This window comes from Choristoneura fumiferana, chromosome 9, assembly GCF_025370935.1.
Source record: "Choristoneura fumiferana chromosome 9, NRCan_CFum_1, whole genome shotgun sequence".
NCBI classification, from domain to species: domain Eukaryota; kingdom Metazoa; phylum Arthropoda; class Insecta; order Lepidoptera; family Tortricidae; genus Choristoneura; species Choristoneura fumiferana.
The window spans coordinates 6324700-6348810 of record NC_133480.1 but is presented as its reverse complement, the minus strand read 5'-3'; the positions used below and the strand labels follow the sequence as shown (position 1 = coordinate 6348810).

The 24111-nt window shown below is 38.4% G+C and overlaps 1 protein-coding gene across 3 annotated transcripts in view; it reads right to left on the bottom strand.

Moving 5' to 3' along the window:
• The window catches only part of Mhcl (Myosin heavy chain-like), a 176971-nt gene that overhangs the window by 14029 nt on the left and 138831 nt on the right, over window positions 1-24111 (bottom strand). For all 3 annotated transcript variants that reach the window (XM_074092030.1, XM_074092028.1, XM_074092029.1), the window contains 2 exons: window positions 20814-21086; window positions 8078-8167 (listed from right to left, as the gene is read on the bottom strand). In XM_074092030.1, coding sequence (XP_073948131.1) covers window positions 8078-8167; window positions 20814-21086 — 363 coding nt within the window. The remainder of the gene's footprint in view (window positions 1-8077; window positions 8168-20813; window positions 21087-24111) is intronic.

Here is a 24111-nt window from a genome sequence, read left to right as displayed (position 1 = left end):
CATTCCTTGAAATATTTACTTATTTGTCGTAATTTATTAAATTGTTTTTGGCACATTGTTTCATACATTGGTTGCTCTTCAAAGTGTACCTACCAACGGCGTAAAAGGTCATCAGCGTCAGCCGGAAGACGTCCACTGCTGGACAAAGACCTACCCCTTAGAACGCCAAAATGAACGACAACTCGCCACTTGCATCCACCGGTTTCCCGCAACTCTCACGATGTTGTCAGCGTGGCGACAAAGGCGTAAAAAGGTGGCGTAAAAGGTGCGACTACATATATCTTGAATCATAAATTCCGATGATGAACAGGAGTATTCAGTTCATTATTTTCAAGACACTTTGTATAGTGACTGCTGGCTGAGTTTCGTGCTTTGAACGACGAGCCCTGTTTTCTCTCCAAAATTGGGGAAAACATAGTGATACCTCTATATGTCGATGGTACTTAAATGAGGGTATAAATAAAAGCTGCATATGATCATTTGTCAAACATGCTAACGTTAATATATTATTGGGTACAAAACGCATATTATTTAATAGTATGTCATCAATTAAAACCGCAAGCTATCTATTTTGCGAAACTATTTCCACGAATAATATTCAATAACTTATTAGGAAGATTTATAGGACAGACAAGTCATTACATTTTACAACTTGTTTTCGATTTCCTTATAGCCGTTAATAAATAGTAGATAACTTAACAGACAAGTTATTAACTTATCTGTTCGTAATTAATTATAGCGTATATTAAAGTCACAACAATAATAAAGAGGCGCCTGTACTTAAAGTTAGTAAAGCTTAATAAATAACGTTGTAAGTAGTGCAAGGTCGACCAACATGCATTTGTCATTTAATTAGTATCATAGAAAACGCATCAGTGGTTTACATAACAAGACGGTTATATTTCAGCCACAACAATCTAAAATTGGAGTCTGCTGACGTACGATGGACGTCCGGCGCACAACAGTGCGATGAATCCAATGCATTTACGTTTATTGCTTGTTTAACATCAGGACGAGCTTTTGATTTCAAAGCTGCGCAGAAAATTTAATGTTTCCACATCTCAAACCGGATAAACGCCAAGTGCGACAAGAATTGAGTGACAATGTCGTGCTGCCACGGTGACGGACAGCCAAGAATTCTCACGCATTTGTAAAACGATCGTAAGAAGCACGTAAGAAGTCAACAATGAAAAAAAATTGGCAAGCTTCGCAACTGCGCGGTAACAGCGGGCAGGAGGCGCGGGCGGCGATACGCAACAAGCGCCACCGCGGACGGCGAGCGAACGAGCGCGCGTACTCATACAAACACCACATGATAATTTATTACGGCATATTACTTTGGAATCTGCCATGATTGTGAAACGCTTTTAAACGGTTGTAGAGCTGGAAATAAAATAATTGAGATTGGATTAGTCACGAACCTCGTCCATTTCAGAGACGGTGGTACGATCTTCAGATATTCCTCTGCACATGCTGCTGGCTCGACTCGTGCTACGGCTAAACAAAGTGAATCCTTTGATCATTATGTTTGTTGCTGATTTGGATCTTCCTACTTTTCTTTGCATATCTGGATCATCTTTATGTCCCAATCGACGCCATTCCTCCATAACATGGTCTGTTTTCTTCAAAAAGTTATCGATCTTGGCACTTAAATAATTAGACGAAGTACCTTCTTCTAAATGAGCTGCTCTAGGTTTGAATCTTTGCCTTACAGGTTGCCTGTTACACCCGAGTACGAATTGTAAGTTGGCGTCAAATACTACAGGAGCCTGTTCTCTAGCTCTCAGTTCTGTTAGGTCAACGCTATTTCTTCTATCGGAAGTTTGTGGGTACATTCTTCGAGGCGTCGGTGTTTGGCTGTATATGGATGAATTCATACTCGAGGAACGAGACAGAGGTACAAATGTGCCGTTGCTGCTGCATGTTGAATATTGGCTTACGTTGCTTCTTTGCGAGATTGGACTCGGCGACCGAGAAGTGAGAAAATTGCTGGGAACGTGGCGTTTCGCAAGTTCTGCTATCGACCCGGTTTCCACGGAGGCCGATGATGTGCTTCTTCTGTAAGATGGACTGGGAGAACGATTAACTAGAAGTCTACTGTTGTCTGGTGGATTTACTGGGACCGTATGGATTTCTTTCAAAGGTTTAGGAGAGAAAAAGTTCTTTCCGTTGAGCAGAGTTGTCGGTGTTTTAGGTGGCACAGTTTCTTCAAAGTGTATAGGTAGTGTCTTCGATTTCTTCATCGGCAAGATGGGACGGCTTGGCGGTGGTTTCGGTGGTTTGCGTGGCACGGAATCCGAAATAAGTGGTGGTGATAAGAGTCCATTAGAGCTCGGTGATAGTGGCCCATTGGAGTTTGGCGACAATAGCCCGTTAGAGTTTGGAGAGGATAAACCGTTTGAATTCGGAGACATTACTCCGTTTGAAGGATTTTGTGCACCATTGGCTGTTCCGTTGTGCTCCGGTATATGGATTTTGAGCTGGTTGGAGCTGGTCCCGCCGGCGGCGACGGGGCCCGCACCGGGGGCGTGCGGCATTGTGGTTACGCGGTGCGCTTGCGTTTCCAGGAGTGGCGGAAGTAACTCCCGCGGCGAAAGTCCAGTGCCATTTCAGAGATATCCCGAGTTGTATTAGTGTCAGAGGCGATTCTGGATGCGTCGGCACATCGGTTTGAAATAGAACCGGCGCGAGAGGGATCCGCGGACACACTGCGCCGGCTAACTCGGTCGCCGGGCCGCCGCAACCGCTCGACTATTTTAGTTTACGTAGATGTCGAAGTGCATGCGCGATGGACATGTATTGGACCTTCACCAGTCTCTTGTTGCAGTATCAATTTATCATCATCTTTTTGCAACAAAACTAAGTGGCAATTAAAACATCGTAACAGTCTTTGATTTTTGAATTACAAAGCTAGAAGAATCGAAATGAGGATTGTGAAGAAATGCATTAGTGGGTCATTCGATCATCATGTCATGTGAATAGGTCGGGTGGCGCGGGCGCTGGCCGCTCTGGGCGGGTCGCGGTGCGCAAGAGTGCCCGACCGGAAACCATGAAGGCCAAGCGGACAAGTTGCTGATATAATACTTTTGCATAACCTAATGCGGATGTTTGCATAACAATATAATAGTTTGTTTTGTTATTGAGAAATCGATCCTTTTCGCGGAGTTATGACTAATTGTAGATATTACTCAATTGTGAAGTATAATCAATCAATGATTAGCTGCAAATTTACTACGGACTACTGCACTGAACAAGAGGTAGCAGGCAAGTAAGTTTTTGCTTGATTTTTTATACAGTTAATTTTATTGCGCCCAAACAAGTTCAGTAAACAGAATACTTCGGATTGAAAGCGACATGCAGACAAATGGGATTGGTTTGTTTTGACGCAAACAAGCATTTATTTCAGTAAACGACGCAAAAGCGTTAAGTTCTTGGCAAGCAGATTTCCTGTAATAAGAAATTCTCACCGAACACAAGTAAATTGTTGACAGTACATTATAATATTTGGCATCATCAGTTCATTGCCATAACGCCAGTAAAATATTAATATTGCCAAGAAAAACTAGTTTTATGTGAAAATAATGTTCAAGTTTAATACATATGACCTAGTTTGTCGGTAAACACATTACTGGTACTGGACCATTGAAATTTTATACGTCAGTATAATTCCAGACCAGCCTCAATGACGTGACCGTGTTTCCTTCAGAATTCAGATAAATTACTGTTTACTTAGCTTACACAGATTAAATTATTTGCATCTTTATTTCAGTAAATACATCAGCTTCAGTCCAGTACCACTACCATGAGTTTACAGTGACCGTACTCGACAGCGACGGCGTAAATTATTTGTAGAGGAGCTGTAAAATTCTCCATACAAATAATTTACGCCGTCGCTATCGAGTACGGTCACTGTAAACTCATGGTAGTGGTACTGTTCTACTTTTATTACGTAAATAATATATAATCGTATTTAACGAAACATATGTGCTATCGTATGTCGTCTTTCGTTAAAGTAACGTTTCAGAAGAAGAGAGTTTAGCTATCATAATATGTATTAATGTTTACTTCCCGGATCAGAGAATAAACTGGCAGCTGAAACTTAATTTGATGCATACCATACCTAAACCTAGATTAATTTTTATACACTTTACTAGCTTTACCTCTAGTTACTGATGATAGAGCCGAAAGCTAAGCATTATAAATTTATACTGTATAACCCCAAGACAGTACAAAAACTAGCCTAATCGTTTTACAAGTTTTTGTAATAGATTCCTGAAAGAAATCTGTTTATTGTTTAACAAAAATATGTACAATATTAACTAAACGAATCCCTAATCATACGATTTTTTGAGTTAAAGAGGAGCTATATAATTATTTTTTTACAGTTTTATAGTTACCCGTAATGCTATTGCCATATCTTCGTACCTACTTATTTTGTTAAGTCCCGACGCAAAAAGAGGGAGCTTTAAGTTTGACCGTTATGCGTGTCTGTGTGTGTGTGTATCTGTCTGTGGCACCGTAACTCTTAAACGGGTGGACCAATTTGAATGCGGTGGTTCTTAAATGTTTTATCAAAATCGGTATAGCCGTTTTTGAGATATTGAACTTTGAAGTGACAAAGTCGGGGTTTTTTTTGGTTAAATCATGCGTTACTTTGCGGAGGTCCATATCGATGAACTATAAACAATTAAGTAGGTACTTTGCACATCTTTGCGACCTTACGATAGCTACGTCTAAATTTGTATCTGACTTTATGCTGATGTGATACAAGTCTGTAATGCCGTCACTGTTCATTCGAACAAAGTAAATAATAAAATCACTGATATCTGTCCAATTAAAAACTAGAACTTTTACACAGAGTCATCAAAAATGCCCTAAACGTAACAACTTGTATATAAAGCACGTTAAGGGTTTATATAGTTTAAATCCCCGCATTAAACTGCTACTATCTGGGCGCGGGCGCAGCTGTGGTGTTCCAATAAGAAATAAATAGCCGTTGCGTCTGCCAATGCGTCCACTTGATGAAATACTGAATACACGATCTTAAATCGATTGGATGCCTGTCTTTTTTATTGCATATTCGTTCCGATCAACAGTTTCTTGATCATTTAACTTGTTGATAATATTTGCATTAACTTCCAATTACGGTCTTCTTCTTGAATTTGCACCTTCTTGTTAGTATAGCCAAGATAAGGAAGATTATTAATTTAATTGAATGTGGTTAAAATAGAAATCATGAGTTCGTGTACTTCACGTAATCGTATACTTACATGAGTAAAAAAAATTGAAAAATGATGGACTAAACCAGGCGTTTCCAACCTTTTGTTTTTAACGGCAGACTTTTCGTTCATCAAAGTTTCACGGCACACCATTAAAAATAGCCAAGTGCGAATCGGACTGACACGTGGAGGGTTTCGGTGTATCTATTATTATGTATAACATAACGGACAGCCGAGGCTTATTAATAGGATCTCGTTGACACGAAACCCAAAAAGCAACGTAAAAAAAATCATGGTTAAAAATCGTACTATCTTCTCATTATTTCAAAGCAGCATACACTTTGCGGCAATCGCGGCACACCTGAAAATTTACGCGGCACACGTGTGCAGCGGCACACAGGTTGAAAAAGTCTGGACTAGAGTGATGCCAGAATGATGTAACCGAAGTCTAGTACCTAACTACCTAGTACCATCCAGTGGTACCTCCAGGAAGAAAGAAGTACAATATTTGTATTGGAATCAATTCATATTGCGATTCAACTTTTTTTTTAAACGCATTCTAGAATTTGTGGGTGCTTTTCAAAGGAGGAAGAGTAAATGCGCACGTTTCAAATTGAATATTTTTGGAAAAGTGAATGAAGGAAAATGGACCGTGCACTCGTCCAGCAATCAGGCGGCCTAGCGTCAGTGTTCAAAGCAAAAATGACTTAACATGTTATTAAAACCTACGATGTTATAAGCGTGTTATGATGACACGCCCTAAATCTGTTCCTGGGAAAAAGAAGAAAACCGTGATACGGGATTTTAATTAACGATCGTAATTTTTATTTATAATTAGTTCAAGATGACATCAGTCGTCTGCTCTTAAGACTTGCACTTTAATTTAAAGTATTGTGTTAACATCTGTCTGTTGTTCATCATGCTAATTTCTGTATTATTAAGCGACGCAAATGTGAAATTACTTCACACATTTCAAGAGACAGATGGCTTAAGATACATAACTATGATAACCAGAAGCTCGAATAGTTCTAAAAGAGTGCATAAGAGTTAATAAATTTGCCTTTAAATTAGAGGGATCTTCCTGGGCGCAATCAAAATGTCATAAAACGAAAGGAACATTAGGTACTTTATTTAACTCTGTGCTAGAAAGTTGTAAGCGAGCTTTTTATTCCTGGTTCTGACGGGACAGTGTGAATCAGAATTCGTTGTTATTCTAATTCTTTCAGAATGCGTTGGAATAAGTCTTTCAGTGTAAGCGCTGGCTGTTATGTAAGCTCGTCATACTTCAGTATTTTCGTCTCGGTCAAGGAACCGGGCGATGTTGTGTTACACTTGAACAAATCGTCTTTAGTCTCCGAAAGTTCTAGGTTAATTGCTTGTCTAATTATTAAACAACCTTGTATTTTATTAACGTTGATTTAAAGCATAATTACATTGACGTTATGGATTATTGATAGGCTTAAGATTTCTTTTTATAAATTTTATCGGATTTCTAAGCCATTGCCATTAGGTACTTACGTACATGCATTTTAGTTGATCATGACACGATTTTCGATTTATAAATCTCACCATGCTTTCAATAGACAACGAAAACACTCGAATTTTGAATTCCAACTCACATCATCACTTCTATCAAAACACAAACGCATGTAAGCTGTTGACATTTCAAAAAGGAACTGTTCCGTTGAGGGGGCACAATCCCACTGGGACCAGAGTGTGATTCGAGACCTAGCAGCTCAAGGAGAGCAAGATCCGCGTACACTGAGGCGGCTGTGGGCGGCCCGTTCCTCATGAATGAATATCATGCCTGAGATAATTAGATAGCCCATTGTTTCGATTGTTTGCACTGATAGGCCAATCTCGGTGCTGGAGATAAGGTTTCGAGAACATTATTTTTGAATTATGTATTGAGCAGAATTCACTTCAAATTGTGTGCGTGATAGATCGAACAGTACACGTCTCTGGCTGAGCGGCCCGTCTAGCAGCTTCGGTCCAACGTCCGTTCGAAAAGAAGCAGCAATTCTGCCACATAATAAACTTATCATTTAGATTATGATGAAATGTTACCCGCAAGAGCTATTTCACAAAGAAAAGTCAAAAACAAGTGCATTGTTATTCACAGAGAAGATAAAAGAGCTCTAACTTTCAATTAGCAGCTCAGAGAATCAATCATCCAACGTGAAATAAAAAAAATCTTACGTTAAATTTAAGAACCTTGTAGCATTCGGCATGGCGTAAAAAACCTTGTTTCATCACAACGTCTCGGCAATTTCAGTGAAACATGAATGACATTTTTTTACGTCGGCTCCTAAAAGTCGTTGAAAGTGTGAAACAACAATGAAAGACGCTAATGATCGATTTATTATACAATTTAGTTTTACTGAAATTTTACATGAAATAATTGGCACATTTTCATAATTATGTAAAATTACATTAGCGCCTTTATGCAATAATTAATAATTAATTATATTTAGCTCCTGGTTTGAATGAAGTATTGATCGTGTTTTGCAACATGGTTTTGTTTAGTTTAGTGATTCCAAAACAGGATGCAAAGTGTTATTATGATCTTTAGTTCCCTCATCCGGTTTGTCCAGTCATCTTTTGTCTTGTTGTACCGTGTGAGTGGCCTGGATGCGGGTAATTAAAGGACCCGGTTTATTGTTATAGGACCCGCTTAGCCGCACAAAAACGTGGAGTCCTTAATTAGGTAAATATAAAAATAATCACTTTTTGCTCCTTCAAAAAACGAGTTGAAATTGACGTCGCGCTCCGATGAGAAAATTGATTCGCAGACGCGCTTCATGCTGTCGTTATTAACTTTGTTGTTTTATGATCAAAACGAAAGTGACTTGACTTACCTTTGTTTCGAGTCTTTCGTTTTCGCTCTTGTAATGTGTACGTTCGGTTTCCACTTTGTCCAATTTAGTCCGTAGGTTTTCCAGCTCTTCCTGCAACGATAGAGAATGAAGTTTAGTTGAAGCCACGTAAAGTTCAATTGCATCTTGACATTTGTTGGAAGTCTTATGAAATGATCAAGAGAGTGGGTTCAATTTCCCATGATGCGCGCCCAGTCTGCACGTAATCGCTTGACCCGAGACCCCGAGGCGCAGAATTCAAGAGGATAGTAATCAATTACAGTTTATGATATCAATTTATTTAGTAACTTCATTGGGACTGATGCAAAGATTTAAAAGTTGCATTATATCTATGCAATAAGATATTCTTTGGGTACCGATGTATCTGGTTGGACATGTCATGTCTCGTTCATTAACACTATTTATAAGACCGATATTACCATGTCTAAAGCAAAATAAACTATTTCATTGCCTTCATTTTATTTCATTATTTTTTGCCTACGACCAAAAATCGGTATAAATGTTTTGGGTAAGTACCTAAGTAGGTATCGATTACAAACTTTTGACAAACGAATGTGCTGTGGTTGAAAGAGCTGAGCGCTTATCCAACAGTTGTTAAAATATTCAGTAAAATTACAAAACTAGAGTTATTTTCATATCACGAATCTAAAATAACACTGCCGTCCTGATTCTACGAACAATTTCGACTTTAAATTTAACGCAACCGCAACGTTTCAACTCTCTTTTATGTTATGAAACAATTTTCTCTATTTTTTTTTTAAATTCAACTGTATCATCTCGATGGATTAAATCACATTCATTGGAAAAGTTGCAGACATCTTGAGATGTGAAGAAAGCCAGAGATACGAGAGGCGGTCGAGATGCCCGTCGGAGCGAGGCGTAGTCGCGTGCGCCGCTGAAATTCTGGGCTGCTCCTTTGATTCAGTTAGTGTGAACGTTATTTATGATATTACAGTAATCAATTGCGATTGATTATTAATAAGTTTACTGCGTCATCATCATCAATTAGTCGTAGAACGTCTACTGTTGGACATAGGCCTCCCCCATAGACCTCCTGCAGTTGCCTCGGTTGGAAGCGGCTTGCATCCACCACGAGCCTGCGACTTTAACCAGGTCATCCGTCCAAGTTTATTGCGAAAAAAGTTAGAATTCATAAATTGTCAACAATGTAGTTAGTATATCTCAGTTATTTAGGCACGTTGTATCTTGAGTCAGTCAAACAGTTATATATAATGAAATATCATCGTTCATGCGCCAACACTGTGAAGTATAACTGCTAATGAATCTTATCACAAACTGTGTTACCTACAATCTAAATTGTGACACAAGGTAACAAGGTATAGGTAACTAACAGTCGTTTAAAGGTTCCAGCGGCTGAACTACACATCTTACTATGTTTAAAATAGCTCGATTAGCTCGTACCTACCTTAATATCGATATTTTTTTTGAGTGAACTTAATGAACGTTATTTTAAGGGTCAATTTTGCTGACGTATTGTTTTGAGATAGGTACGCGATTTTTTCAAAGTAGTTACGATATGTCATATTACACAATAAATACATAATATAATGTCATTCATAAGTTTTGAAGAGTGTTCCGTTGCGTTGTGTCTTTTTATTAACCCCCGACGCAAAACGTGGGGTGTTATAAGTTTGACCGCTATGTGCGACAGTGTATCTGTGTGTCTGTCTGTGACACCGTAGATCTTAAGCGGGTGGACCGTTTTGAATGTTTTTTTTTAATTTGAAAGCAGGTTTGCTAGCGATAGTCCTTAGACATGTTTTATCAAAATCAGCTCAGCCGTTTTTGAGATATTGAACTGAAGTGACAAAGTCGGGGGTTTTCCAACTTTTTGTTGGTTAGGTTATAGTCTTTTTGTAACGACCAATCCGAAGTAAGTTCTAAGTATATGTTTTTATAAAGCTAGATAACAGTACATTAGACCAAGTAAATTAGAGTAAGATATAGATTTAAATCATAGCGTTATTTAATCGAGACAGCAGCATCATCTAGCCATAACAGACATCGCGTTCGTCACGTCGCATAACTTAATCAATCTCGCTAATTAATGTGTTCACGTTACACAAATTGTCCGCATTACATCCGCAGTGCAAGACGCGCGTAAAAACGCATTGCAAGGGTAGCACTACCGATAATCTGAGAATTACGTGGCGTAAGTCACGTTTCTGGCAACGATTTAGCCTTATTTAAAAAACTTATTAGGTGTGTAAGAAAATATATTTTTTAATTTTTAACTGAAATAATAGCTACCAGCCACAGCAACAATTTTGACACCATGAGTTAGGGTTGCAGTTGAACTATGTCTCTTACTTAGTCGTATTTCAGACTCAATTGTATTTTTTGATGAATCATTTCGCTTCTTAATTAAGATAGTTGAGCATCAAAAATACACGCTGTATAAATCTGTCTAATAAAGTAAACAGTAAAAGTTGTATAGATTTTATAGATAATTAAACTTAGGTATGCCATTCACTTAGGTCGTTTGAGTAAATCGACACTACTTTGAAAAAATCTCGTATCTCAAATCAATACGTCAACAAAATTGTCTCTTGAAATAATGTTCATAAAGTTCACCTAGAAAAATTATCGATTTTGAGATACGAGCTTTTTGCAAAGTAGTGACGAATGTACATCATAGCTTACAGTCGAGGTCATAAGCTTGTGAGCAAAAATTTGATCGAAAATATCTGAACATGACTGTTAACGGCGTAGAAGCGTGTGTGCGTGTTATGAACTCGACTGTACATTAAAGTTAAGAAAATAAACTGGTCAGCAATTTGCTATTAATCTGAACAAGATAGTATCTCCGTAAAGGGAGGCCGTGCCGCCGCGAGGTGAAAAACTCGTATTAAAGAAAGCCGTATCTAATCTCGCAGATTGAACTTGCCCAGAGGGTTGTCGGACGATGGCAACGTTAACTAAGTTCAACAATTTATTCTGAGTTTTGAATCCGACAGTATTATATTTAAATGCGAAAGTTTGAGACAACTGGAAATCAAAGGGCCGGCAGCTATCACTCTGAAAGAATTAGCATAGCTTTTCAACGAGGAAATGCTGCCCTATTGGGCGAATTGCCACGGGGGGCATTTATAGGTTAAATTTAGTTTTAAGAAACCAGTTTTTTTTTAGTTTCAAATTTGTTATTAAATTTCTTCTTTGTTAACTAATGAAATATTTTTGATCTCAATTCAATTGTTAGGTACTTCCTGTTACACAATGAATTTTAGTAAAATAATATAATTATGTTATTGAATGAATTTCAGCCACTTACATGCAGAATACATTAGGTAGTTACAGTCGAGTTCATGAACTTCTGAGCATCAATGTGATCGAAAATATCTGAACACGACTCTAGTATTTTTGACCAAATTTTTGCTCAAAAGTTTATGAACTCGACTGTACTATAGTAATTTACAAAATGTTGTCAGCAAAAGTTTTTTTTACAAAAAAATATCCTTATATTCTTCCCGTCTTAAGAGATAGTAGCCCTGACAGGTGCGCCTGCAACCGGAAGGCGATCCCACTCGGATTATCGCGTCCCGCGGTCGCCGCTGACCGCACTCGGCCACAAATCATGTAACGATGCATGCGACCGACTAGGAACTGGCTCGCTGATGTTTCCAACACGCCCAGCGCCCGCGAAAATGATCGATAAGCTCGACGATTTTGCTTGCAATTAGCACGGAAAGGCTTCTAACGAGCCTTGGTGAGCACCAAAGGAAAAGTTATCTTGTACAGTTAGCGTTATATATGAAGAGAACTTTTAGAAAAATCTTCTAGGGGAGCTGCCAAGATGCTTAAATAAGTATATCGGAATGAGTTCTATCGCCATTGGCAAGAGAGACGTGTTGCGATATGTGTAGATGCATCTTGGCCGCTTCCTTATATTTATCCCAAAACTGTATTCAGAAGTTTTTGAAAATAAACGACAAAGATATTTTATTTTTATTCCAAAAACCTTTTCATGTAACTTTGTTTCTTTTTAAAAATAAAGAAACGTTTCCATTGAGTAAATTTTCCTATCTTTTGTATTAAAAGTGGGTAAGTACTTTCCCTATAGGTGGCGCTAAAAATTTCAACCCTGTGTTTATATTTTTACAAAATTACTCTACACCACTATCTTAGTTTTATAAGTTTTAGTTTTTTTAAGTTTCCAATGTAACCAAAAGCATCCAAACAAAATCGTACCAGTAGAACTCAATTAGAAGTCGTAGTTTTCTTATCTCATGTCATGACCGTGTCCGAGACACACGATTATGAGATAATTCTTTAGTTGCAGCCCATCAAGGAAGACATTTGTGTGGAAACGACTTATTTGTGAGGAACGTAGCGCAGTTCACACAATATTTTTTTCATCTCTCCTGTTCGGAAAGTTTAATTTTCATGGATAGCCGGGTGGAAAATTTCGTTTTCATCTCTAGGGTGGAAAGTATTTTTTTTTTAATTTTTCAATTAGCCACGAAGTCGAAATGGTCGTGACCAACTCGATTTTTTTTTATAGTCGGCCGTGGCAAGTGGCCAGTCGAGGTTGTGGTGCCGTTGGAGGTTGGATATAAGTAAATTCAATTTATTATTATTCTCATTTTTTTTGTAGTATATTACTTTCCTCACAGTCGAAATGAAAAGTAGAGTGTATTAATTATTCGTAGGGCGCTTTGTATAAAAATTTCGTATCAAGGTGTTCGTGGGCGCACTCCTCCAAATTGGCTCGACTGATTCCTATGTTTTTTTGTGTATTTAGTAGGTATGAGAATAGGTCGTAACGTACCCATATCTTTCACTTTAATACTCCCAACCCCCAGTTTTTTCAAAGGTAGTATGGCAGAACAACGCCAGCTAGTAAACATATAAATAATTTACAAACACTCGTTGCTGTTACTATATCACAATGGGCAAAGTATCTCAAAATAGCGAAGAAGCCAAACAAATACAAACACTATTGAACTGAGTACAGTCACATGGCATGCTCTATTTACTAGCTACATAAATTAGCATTATAACAGAGCTATGTGTGCAGTCGAGCTCGCGAAGTTTTTCCCTGCACTATTTTATGGGCACTTAATACAAATAACAGGCATTAAAAAGAGCTTTCTTTCAAAAACTGTATTATGAAACTATTGAAAGGAATATGCGCATTTCGGCATTACAGGCGTGATGTTTGTTTGTGTGTAAAACCAGTACTTAGTTTAAATTTTACGATTTTTTACGTATTCCGATTCCGTAGGAATATAAAAATATATAAAGTAGGCTATGTGTTATTCCAGATCCTAGCCCCAGCCGTTTTAGCGTGAAGGACTAACTTTTGCATTAAAAATATTAGTAGGATGAGCAAAAAAGTATCTCTCCGGTACACAGTTACTTAAAAATGCCACCCGCATCGCTTCTGTCCTGTCCTCGACTACATCGCTTATAGGGCAAGACGAGAATAAATTGTCCTTCGTACCGACACATCGTTTGTTCTTACCACCCCTTAACCGCTTTGTCAGAGGAAAAAATAAAAACAAATCCTGAATCAGATCAGATAGCGACGGCAAGACGAGCTGGTAGCGCACGTGGGAACTGTGCGATCCGCTATGCATGCAAATCTTTGCTGCATACAGTACTGCCAGTAGTTTTTGCTGCTAGTACAGTTACTTGACTCGATCCCAATTAAAATGACCGGAAAATTTATATTGCTATCTCATTTATATAATATTGCTTTGCCGTCTTGGAATTCTAAAGGAAGTTTGCAAGGAGAAACTATTAACAAATAAAACGCAGTCGCATATAAAGGAGGGACTGGTAACTCTTCCTGTATTCAATCATAAGAAGCGTTAGTTACTAGTATAATGTAACTACGGTTAGAAAGCAGTAACTGTTAATGAAAACCATTACCGTCCTGTCAAAAACAAACCATAAACTACCACTTTCACGTTTACCCTCATAGCCATAAAACGTTATCGCCCATTACACTCAAGCGCCAAGTGTTACCATAAAATCATTGCGGATTCTAATGCAACAACTTAAATTATCATCACGATATCGCGACTGCAAACAGGAAGCTGTAAACTACCAATTTCGCAAATACAAATTTAACAGGTGGTTGAGAGCGCCATAAAATCCAGCACCGTTTAACTCTTTAACTAGACCAGTTCCTGTTAAAGCGAGTCATCCATTGCCGAGCCTACGCGATAAAGATACTGCTCGTTTAATAGCCGACGAGCAAATCAAGGATTGGCTGGATACACGCTTGCAATAGCAAGCCACCGAAATGTCAATGCACTCTGAACACGGTTGCATTATTTTCTATCTTTATATTTGTCATCGCGTCATCCTTCAATTAAACTGCACTCAGTCAACCACTGGGTTTGGTAGTTGCACTGAAATTCTAGGTTTTTTTTAATGCCCATGGGAAATCCAAAAAATAATACCGTGTTCTTCATTTACGCGTATGAAGAACGCTCTTGCAAATGTTCATGTTTCTAGATTTAGCGGTTGATATTTCGGGATTTTACATGCGTATGAACATTGCAATATCGAAATGATAAGTAGCCTGTCTTATCCACCAAGTTTCGTTCAAATCTGTCTAGCTTTCAAGTTTTCAGATTTAGGAATAAATAATATTAGTAGGATTAGAGTTTAAAAGAAACATGTGTAATTGATAGTATCGCGGGACTCTGGTGGGTAAGTATATGAATGGATAGCCCACTGGAAAGAGTGGCCAGTATCCATAATAGGCGTTCGTTGAAGGTGCGGCAGCCGACGGCGCGCGCGCAATCACGCGGAAATCACCCGATCATCGGTTAAAGGGAAAAAACAAGATGTTGGATAACGATCGCTTAAGATGCTTGTTTCTATGGAGAAACGGGTGTAGTGGATTTGTAATGTCGAGACCAGAATTTTCTTAACGTTTTGAGATTAAAGACTCATTCGGGTTCGTTGGACGTAATGTAAACATCTTGCAATGACGGTGTTGATTTTATAAACAACTAGCCTTTGTCCGCGGCTTCTCTCGCGTGAATCATTAGATCCGGCTGTTGAATAAAACTAGTAATTAACTTTGGGCATTCCCAGAAAATTTAATTACGGTATTCTGAGCAAAATTTCCCGTCTCTAGACATGGCGATTGAAATTTTGAGGACTTTAGCGTCATCCAAATCCATAGTTTTGGCGCGAAAGAATAACAAAAACATGCACCACTAACAAACATTCCCATTTATAATATCAATAAGAGTTATTAAGTTTAAAAGAAATGCTTTATAATCTACTCTAAATCTACAATTATGTATAAGTATGAGCGTGGTAAATAAGTCGAGTTAGCTGCCTCTTATTATAATTGGTAAGTACAAAAAACAAATTGCTGGGCGGAGGGATATAGATCCCTCAACGCGGGAGGCATCCATCTTTTTGTTTCTAAATCACTTTCATTCAAACACATGTGTGAGATTTTTTACAAATTTTTAATGTGAGAGCGCCCTATCCTTGGAATCATTTTGGTGGGAATTTGAATAAAATGACGTCTTGTCTATTAAAAGCTTCCCTCCCTGTGCCATGAACCCCTAATTTCTCACGTTCTCGAATTTTGATTCAAGCACATTTGTGTGCTCAGATCAAACCCAGATTTAACTAACCATATTAGGCAGAAGCCTCTATTTAGAACAACAGGGTTTAGGCTGTTTAGGTAACACGCGGGCCCTTCGAATTGAGAATTTAACGCACACCATAATTGAACTGCTTGGAAGGTGCCTTTCAACCCCCTAATCTAATCTTAAGTAGGTATGGTAAGTCATTCTAGTGTAGTCCTGAGATAGTATGTAAACTTAATTAAAAAAAACTTAAGAGACTTTTTAACATATTCTAAAAGAGCCATCTTTGCAATTGACACTTTCTACGAAAGTATTGAACCTTACACTGCTAAATTTAAAATATGTGCTCGTAGATTTCAAATCAACGATGACGAAAGTGGAAAAGATAATTTTAAAATGCAGATGGCCATCATCTTATCCCTTTTACTTAAACTAAAGCTCTTTGCCCTCCAGCGGCACAAAATTTCCATTTTATAGATACCAATGGAATTTCTAATTTCATCTGTCAATAAACAAAATAATAAATGATCTTAATAGAGACCATTATAGTTACGCGTCCGACGACTTTCCCAAATGAAGCGTTATAATTCCAATCAAGTATTTAAATAGCATGACTTTATCTTTATTATATTCGCTTTTCAAGTTTTCGTTAGTCTATATCTCAGTAAATTATAGCATTGCTCAACAACTGCTAACTTGGATTCAGAAATTGATATCTGTAGTAATAAATAAAAGCAATAAATTCCATGGAAACGACAGATTCTCCAATTAGTAATCTAAATATGGAGTAGAGAACATGAAGTGGTAGATTTGTGACGAAGTATCTAATTTCATGTCAGTATTTCTAAATCTTATGATACATTCTTTTGAACATTTATAAACTAGTAAAATTTGAAACAAAATACCACCGTGCCACCGTAACAATACTTATTAATAGGATCCCTTTAGGCAACCCTCTGGTACGGAATCTCAAAAAAATACACAAGAGAACATCAATTAAAAGTTAACATTGCAGAAACAATTCTAATTACTAAGTGGATAAGTAGCTACAAAAAACCGTGAATACGTAAAATGAACATTTATTGCTTTTCTATGTTAAAAATATTACAATGAAGCGCAATTTTAATCATGAATTCATGTTGATTTATTACTCAATACATCGCAATTACGCCGTCAATCCCGTCAAATTGCAGCTTGAGTGAAAACAATGACTTTGACACTTTGGCAGGCGATGATTTTGACACTTTCACATGGATAATGTTAGCGTTTGTGCGCAGTGCCATAATAGTATGACACTGCGCACACCGCACTGATCTAACCTTTATTGACGCCAGTAAAATGCTACCTTTTACTGCTTTAAGAAGCTTTTAGGTCTAAAATTTGGGAGATACATTAGAGTTTAACACTTTAAATTTCGATAAGGTCATTGTGAGAAAAAAGTAAATGCAGTCATTATTATTTGAAATGACGGAAGTTTAATTTCAACTCCTAATCGGTTGAATAAGAAAAACAACTACAGGTTGCTGTTTTTATCAAGCTCCGAAAAGCCAAGTTGCAACGAGAACGAGTAGCAAATTTAGAGCAGGCAGTAAACCTCGACACTTGGCCGACGGTTTTGGGTTTTAATTATCTCAGCAGCTATTTAAAACACATACTTTGAACTTTGATATATAACTACGCAAGATGTAAGACCTCCTCCAAGAAGTGCTATGTAGGCGAGAGCCTTTTTTCCTTTCGGTAGATTAGACTATGCGCTATCAAAATTATGGGTATCAAGCGTTTCACTGTCATCTAATGAAAGAACTGAAAAAATCTAATAGATGACCAGCATTAATATCTGCCACAGCGGAGCGTGCAAAAATATCTGACACGTCCTTCCGGCCCTAGAAATAGAGTCGTATTAGATATTTATACACGCTTGTTGTGTCAGATATTGGTGCTGGTGACTGTACTACCTGCTTTGGTAGATTGGGATGAAACACCTCGCCGTAATATTTGGTACCTAATATCACCGACGTCTCGTAAAAATATTAAGTTACTAGGTGGGTAGGTGGAAATTGAGTTGCTCAGGCATCACGTCACTGGCACTCATACTTTCAGCGAAATATTATCTACTTTAACTCTATTCTCTCTAACAAAACTATAATGTATAGTCCAATTTAGTCATATAAGAGCACTGTCGCCGGAAACGATGAGACGTGAGAGCGCTGTGGCGTATCGTATATATTAACAAACGAATCGACGCCCTACACTTTTGTTTTTTATCGTAATTTCCCAAAGAAAAAACCTTGATCCAGACCGTGAAGCATTAAATATAATGTGAAACTTAAATCGAAATGTAAGAGATAGGCCACCCGGAACACATCGCGGGAAAGTCGGAACGAATCCAAAGAACGCAGAACGCGTACCTAATGCACGCGGGCACCTTCCACGGGAATCGGGACGAAAAAGTGAATGACGGGACGGAAAATAACTGTTTTTAGATTTATTTTCCTGTCAGGAAGGAATGCTTGTTTTTACTCCGTTTTAATATACTTAGCTATTAAACTGATACCAGGTAAGTCGTGGTGGCTTCGTTATTAATTTCACCTATGGTTTCTCAGGAAGAAATTCGTGGAATTTACGTGCGAATTTACATTTGAAGGCGAAGGAAAACATGCACACTTGCAAAAAAATACAATAGTGTGGTGTGAAGTTCAATCTGCATTGGGCCCGCGTGAGAACCCAAGCCCAAGCTTTCTCGTTTTGACATGTTCTAACAAGTCAGTGTTTTTGTCAGTAGCTTTGTTTTGTTAATGAATCGTTCCTATAAGCTCATGTGAGTTAATCATTATTTTTAACCCCCGACACAAAAATATGGGTGTTATTGAATAATTTTAATAAATAACTGTCCATCAGTCTACCTGTCTGTCTGCGTGTGTATGTGACATCGTAGCTCTCAAACGGATGGACCGATCTCCATGCGATTTTTTTAAGTGGAAAGACAGTTTCTTGGGGGTGGTTCTTAGCTATGTTTAATTAAAATTGCTTCAGACGTTTTTGAGATATTAAACTTTGAAATGACTAAACTTTTTCAGAAACATAATTTTGCTACAATACTTTCACCATCCCAGCCTACATACGTCCCACTGCTGGGGACAAACCTCAAGAATACAACACTTTTGTACTTAATTTTTTTTCCAAGATGGTTAATTTACCTTAAAACTACTTCTTATGGAACGGACATCTGAAAAATCTATTTCTAACGTAAAGAATCTTCTTTACAGCTCAATAATTAAATTAGCAGCATTTTACGTTCCCAGCGTTTCAGAAGCTCACTAAAACTAAGGTGATCGGATCAGTTGAAAGGGACTTAATTTATGTCCTTTTGCGGTGCAGTAAAAAGTGCATCAAGCGGCTTTACACGCGGAAATGCGCTTCGCCTTTGATGCCGTTTTGCTTTAATGGTGTTCTGTAAATTAAGTTCTGATGCGGTCGTGATTTTTAAGTTATGGCTGCTGTCTCGGAAGTCATGAAGATTTAAAGTAAATTGATTAGAATAACAAGAAAGGCCAATAGCGATAAATATGGAATGAAAAACACCGCAAATAAACATCAGAGTAATAAAAATACCGGGTGTGGCCTGTAATATGAGCAAATAATTAAAACATCATATTCGTCAAAATGAACAACATTAGTTCAGCGACTTTTAATACAGTCGGACATAGAACCTCCTCCTTTTGTTTACGTCCCACAGCTGGGCACAGGCCTTCTTTTGAAATGATAATGTATAGGCCGTAGTTCCCATACGGCTCCATTACGGGTTGGGAACTACACATACACACCATTGAATTGCTTTGCAGGTTTGGGCAGGTTTCCTTACGATGTTTTGCTTCAGCTTAACTAAAGCTCATGGTAAATTTTAAATGAAATTTTGCAGATGAATTTCGAAAGATTCAGACCCCAATCTTCTATTGAGAGGCCATAGGTCAAATTACATATAAAGATATCTACACTATACTATTATTTTATTGTACATTTTTTTATTACTTTAATTAACTGTGTCAAAAATTATCAGCCGACCTGTGAGACGGGGCAACGACCTATTTCACATAGCGTCTTGCCAGGACAGTATTGCATTGGGCAACGCACGATAACCTACGCCCGCGCAGCTGGCTTGGACGAACCCAATTGGGAATTGCGACATTAATATTCCATAGGGAAGGGAAAAAACATATAATTCGTGTCTGGACCGGAGTGGGCTGAAGTCTGCTAGGTATGATGCTGCTCAGTCGATGAAAACCGTACATTATGAAATAGAAGTGGGTAAGCAGCTGAAGAGATCGCGGGATCGCGGTGGATGCGAAAAGCTCAAGACCGGTCTGAGTGGAGAGCCTTGGGGGAGGAATATATGTCCAGCAGTGGACGTCTTTCGGCTGACATGATGATGATGATGATTAATCAGCTGAAGACCCCAATGATTCTGCTCGTACTGTCATGATAAGAAGGCGTGTAGAATTTTGAGCACCACATACGAGCGAGCGGCGGCAAGCCGAGCATTTTTGTATCAGGTACATTGTGTGTCACAATGGGAGTTGAGCGTATTGACAAAGTAGCCATGGTTGGACCACAACTGGTGTGTAGGTATAGGTTACCTATAGATTGTAGCGAGCTATTTTCTAAGAGCGCCTATTTTGCGTGATTGGCTGTAGGCACTATTCATGCCAGCCGAACTCCTGGAGGAAGCCTATCAGGCCTAGCAGACAACTGGTCTAATACAGTCCGAATAAATAATTGTATTAGTTAAGGCCGGGTACTTTTCGAAAACTTTGAGTGCAGTTTAAATTGTTTTTAAAATCAAACTGTAGTCTTCTTTCAGTAAAATTATCTATCTCCAATATTTAAGATACATATTCCCTCCATGTGGCACAGCCGTGGGACACCTTGTATAACACTGGTATATTTTTTACTGCTATACCTTATGGTTGGAACACAACTGGTTTAAGACCATGTCCAGGCACTCGCGCGTAGACACTCGGGCGTTCCCTAGGTACTAGAGCTACATAAACCCCGTCCAGATGCTCTCGCTATGGAAGCGCGCAAAAGGCTCCATCTGGACAGGGTCTAAAGCAGTGAACTGAAACGAAACGTACCTGCGCCTGTTTGAGCCGATGCTCGGTCCTGTGCACGGCGAGCAGCGGCGTGACGCGCACGAGCAGCCGCCACCAGGGCCAGTCGCGCACGGCGAGGAACGCGCGCACGTTGCGCTGCACGCAGCGCGCGGCCGTGTGCTGCGTGCGCAGGCGCGCCGCGCGCCGCCGCGCCAGCAGCCCGCGCGCTCGCGCCTGCAGCCGCACCAGCACGCGCGCCAGCGCCGCGTCGCGCCGCGCGTCCAGACCGCCCACCACGCCGCCGCGGAACATGATCTGCAACAACAACAATAATAATAAATAAATATCATGGGACAATAGGGAATATTACTGAAATTTTCTCCCGTCAGAGTACAGCACTAGCACAAAACCGTAAACAGTTTTTTGAGTATCTCAAATGCCATATCGGAATATTTCAACTATTTTTTTGGAAATATAGCTCTACCATTACTATCGATGTAAAATATCATGTTATTTTGTTATTAATAAATATATCATGATTTCTATACCTACTAACTCTTTGGTCATGGTCATGATCTGTCATGGCGACAAAATATTAAGAGAGCTAACGTTGTCATGAGTTTGCGCCAGTGTCGCCCTCTGCGCAGAGCTTTGCCTAATATGTCCTTTTGACACTAATTGCCCTAGTCCCAAACTAAGCAAAGCTTGTACAGTCGCCATCAGATACTTCGGAGCGCCTACAGTGGTAAAAATATCGGCACATGCACTCTATTATTAAGGTATTAGAGTTCATTTATCGATATTTTTGACTACTTTGGCCGCTCAGAAATAACTGATGGCGACTGTACTATGGGTACTAGGCAACGTGTAAACACCCGAGAACAAACATTCGTATTATTCATACAAATATCTGCCCCGGCCGGGGATCGAACCCGAGACGTCAAGCTTTATAGTCAGGTTCTCTAACCACCTGGCTCTCCGGTCGTCGCAAATAACATGGGACAGTCAAATCAATGAGGGCTATCATTTTTTGTCTCACTAGATGGCGCACTGTTGCGTGAGGTTTTTAAGTATGGCTTTCAAAGTCTGTTATTACGGGCGTGAAAACAAAGTTTAGATTAAAATCATATTTAATACAACTTAAAACCGTACCATAAAAATATCGAGCATACCACAGTGTTCCATAGTCCCCGTTTTGTTCGGAAAAAAGGGAGGACAAAGGGTTCCGAAAGACAAAACTGTCTCAAAACACAGACATTCATTGCCCCGTAACGCATAATTGCCATAATTAATTTCAGGTAATGCAAAATATTCACAAAATTATTCTAATTTTAAATAAACCCGCGTAGCTCACCAAAAAACTATGAGATTTGACATTTCGGAGACCTCACGCTACACTAGCGCCTCTAGTGGCGAATTCATACGCGATAGCCCTCATTCAGCCCACATAACATCCGCCTGGCGAGTACCTACTCTATTGTGGCATAGACAAGGGTGCTTTGAAATTACCAAGACGGTATTTGAAAATTCTTGAATTTGCCATATATCCTGTATATTATTATGAAAATATAGACATACGAGTACAGGCAATGATTACAATAAATAAAAAATATTAGATTGAAAATTGGATTTTTAATGGTGATTTCTTAAAAAATCTATACATCTATCTCTTTCTGAAACGCTTTTTTCTCTTTGCAGCAAGAAGCTATGGCATATAAAAAGGTACTCTGTGGCTATGGCGCTACTTGCATGTGATGTCACTTGAAAAAACCTTTTATAACTCTGAAGTAACTGTTATATGTAAGGTAGCTTATTTGTTTTTCTTTTCGATAAAATACATTGTCAAGGTTTAATTTATTAAATGAATTAAGTAAATTGTGAAGTTAATTGCAATACATTCTAAAGACGTTACGGCGGTTGTACAGTTATTACAAAACTTATTTGAGTACCTACACTTATACTTTATTGCCAGTTAGTCAATCTTTTCTCAAACCTTTAAATAATTACATGCATGAAAGTATTTACGTGTAAATTGTACAGGAAACATTAAAATAATCGATTGCCAATAAGTTCCTGTAATACTATGTATTAGGTGATCGCGACGCAGAACGCGTAAAATGAAAGTCAATTTCCCTTTATATAACAAAGCAATGATTAGCTTTAACATTACCTGCGCGTCGGACATTTGTAAAGGCGACGTGCCAGATAAAGAAATTGATACTCAGCAATACGGTGATGAATCATCAACTTTCGATGATGACGATAACGAGAAACATACAACCACTAATGCTACTCATCCATTTATGGATCAAATTACGCACCTACGGTAAGCTGACGACACATGCCAGCGGTGCACTTGATTTCATATACCATTAAGCTATTGAAGATAATGGCTGTCTCATCTCGAAGATAAGTTAATGGGTGAACTAGAAAACAATGCTTTAAGATTAGATACTGGTACATTTTAAGAATATGTTCCAAGGCATGATTTGAATAGAATGAATGACAGATGCAAAGTCTTTGTGATAACATACATAACATTAACAATGTGGGTTATTTATGGACCATAAATTATGGTATTAGTCATGTATGTATTTATAATATCTGAAAAAACTTATTACTTTATTCCCTTATTTTGACAATGCAATTGACATAGTTGGCTGTAACATTGCGCAGTCAATGCTTAATCGTATTACATTGACACTATTGTCCGAACAATCCAAGTTGCTATTGTGACTAGTAGTTGGCCTACTTAGAGTGATTGAGGCATAATGCCTGATGAGGTATGGCATCCGACTGCCACTGATGGTATTGGGTATCTTTATGACGCCAGTAGACGCTGGGAACTTGATCCCACCGACATATAAACTGTTACAAGGCGCGATTAAGCGTATCTACCGAATGACGCATGACATGGAGATTATTAGAGGAACAGTTATTATTATATTTTAAAAGCTAATGCATAAGTCTTAAATAATCTTTTTTTAGAGTACAGCTTCCGCATCTAAGTTCTAACAGTTTTTAGAAAAGTGCGCTATCTGCGACAAAAAATATTCATTATACTTATACCTCTTACTCTTTCATTATTATTTACTAGACTGATAAAGTAGTAGTATTTCAAATACATTTTGACATAGGTGTAAACTTGAATTCATGAAAAACTATACCTAACTGAAAGAGACAAACTCATTTAAATCGATTGCGTGGTTTAAAAAAATACATATCCAAGCGTACATACAGTGAAAAGGCGGGAAGTAACTTTATTTTTATATATTACATAAAGATAAAGATACTGTCAGATCCATTCTCACTGTAGTCTAATAAATAACTAATAGTATGG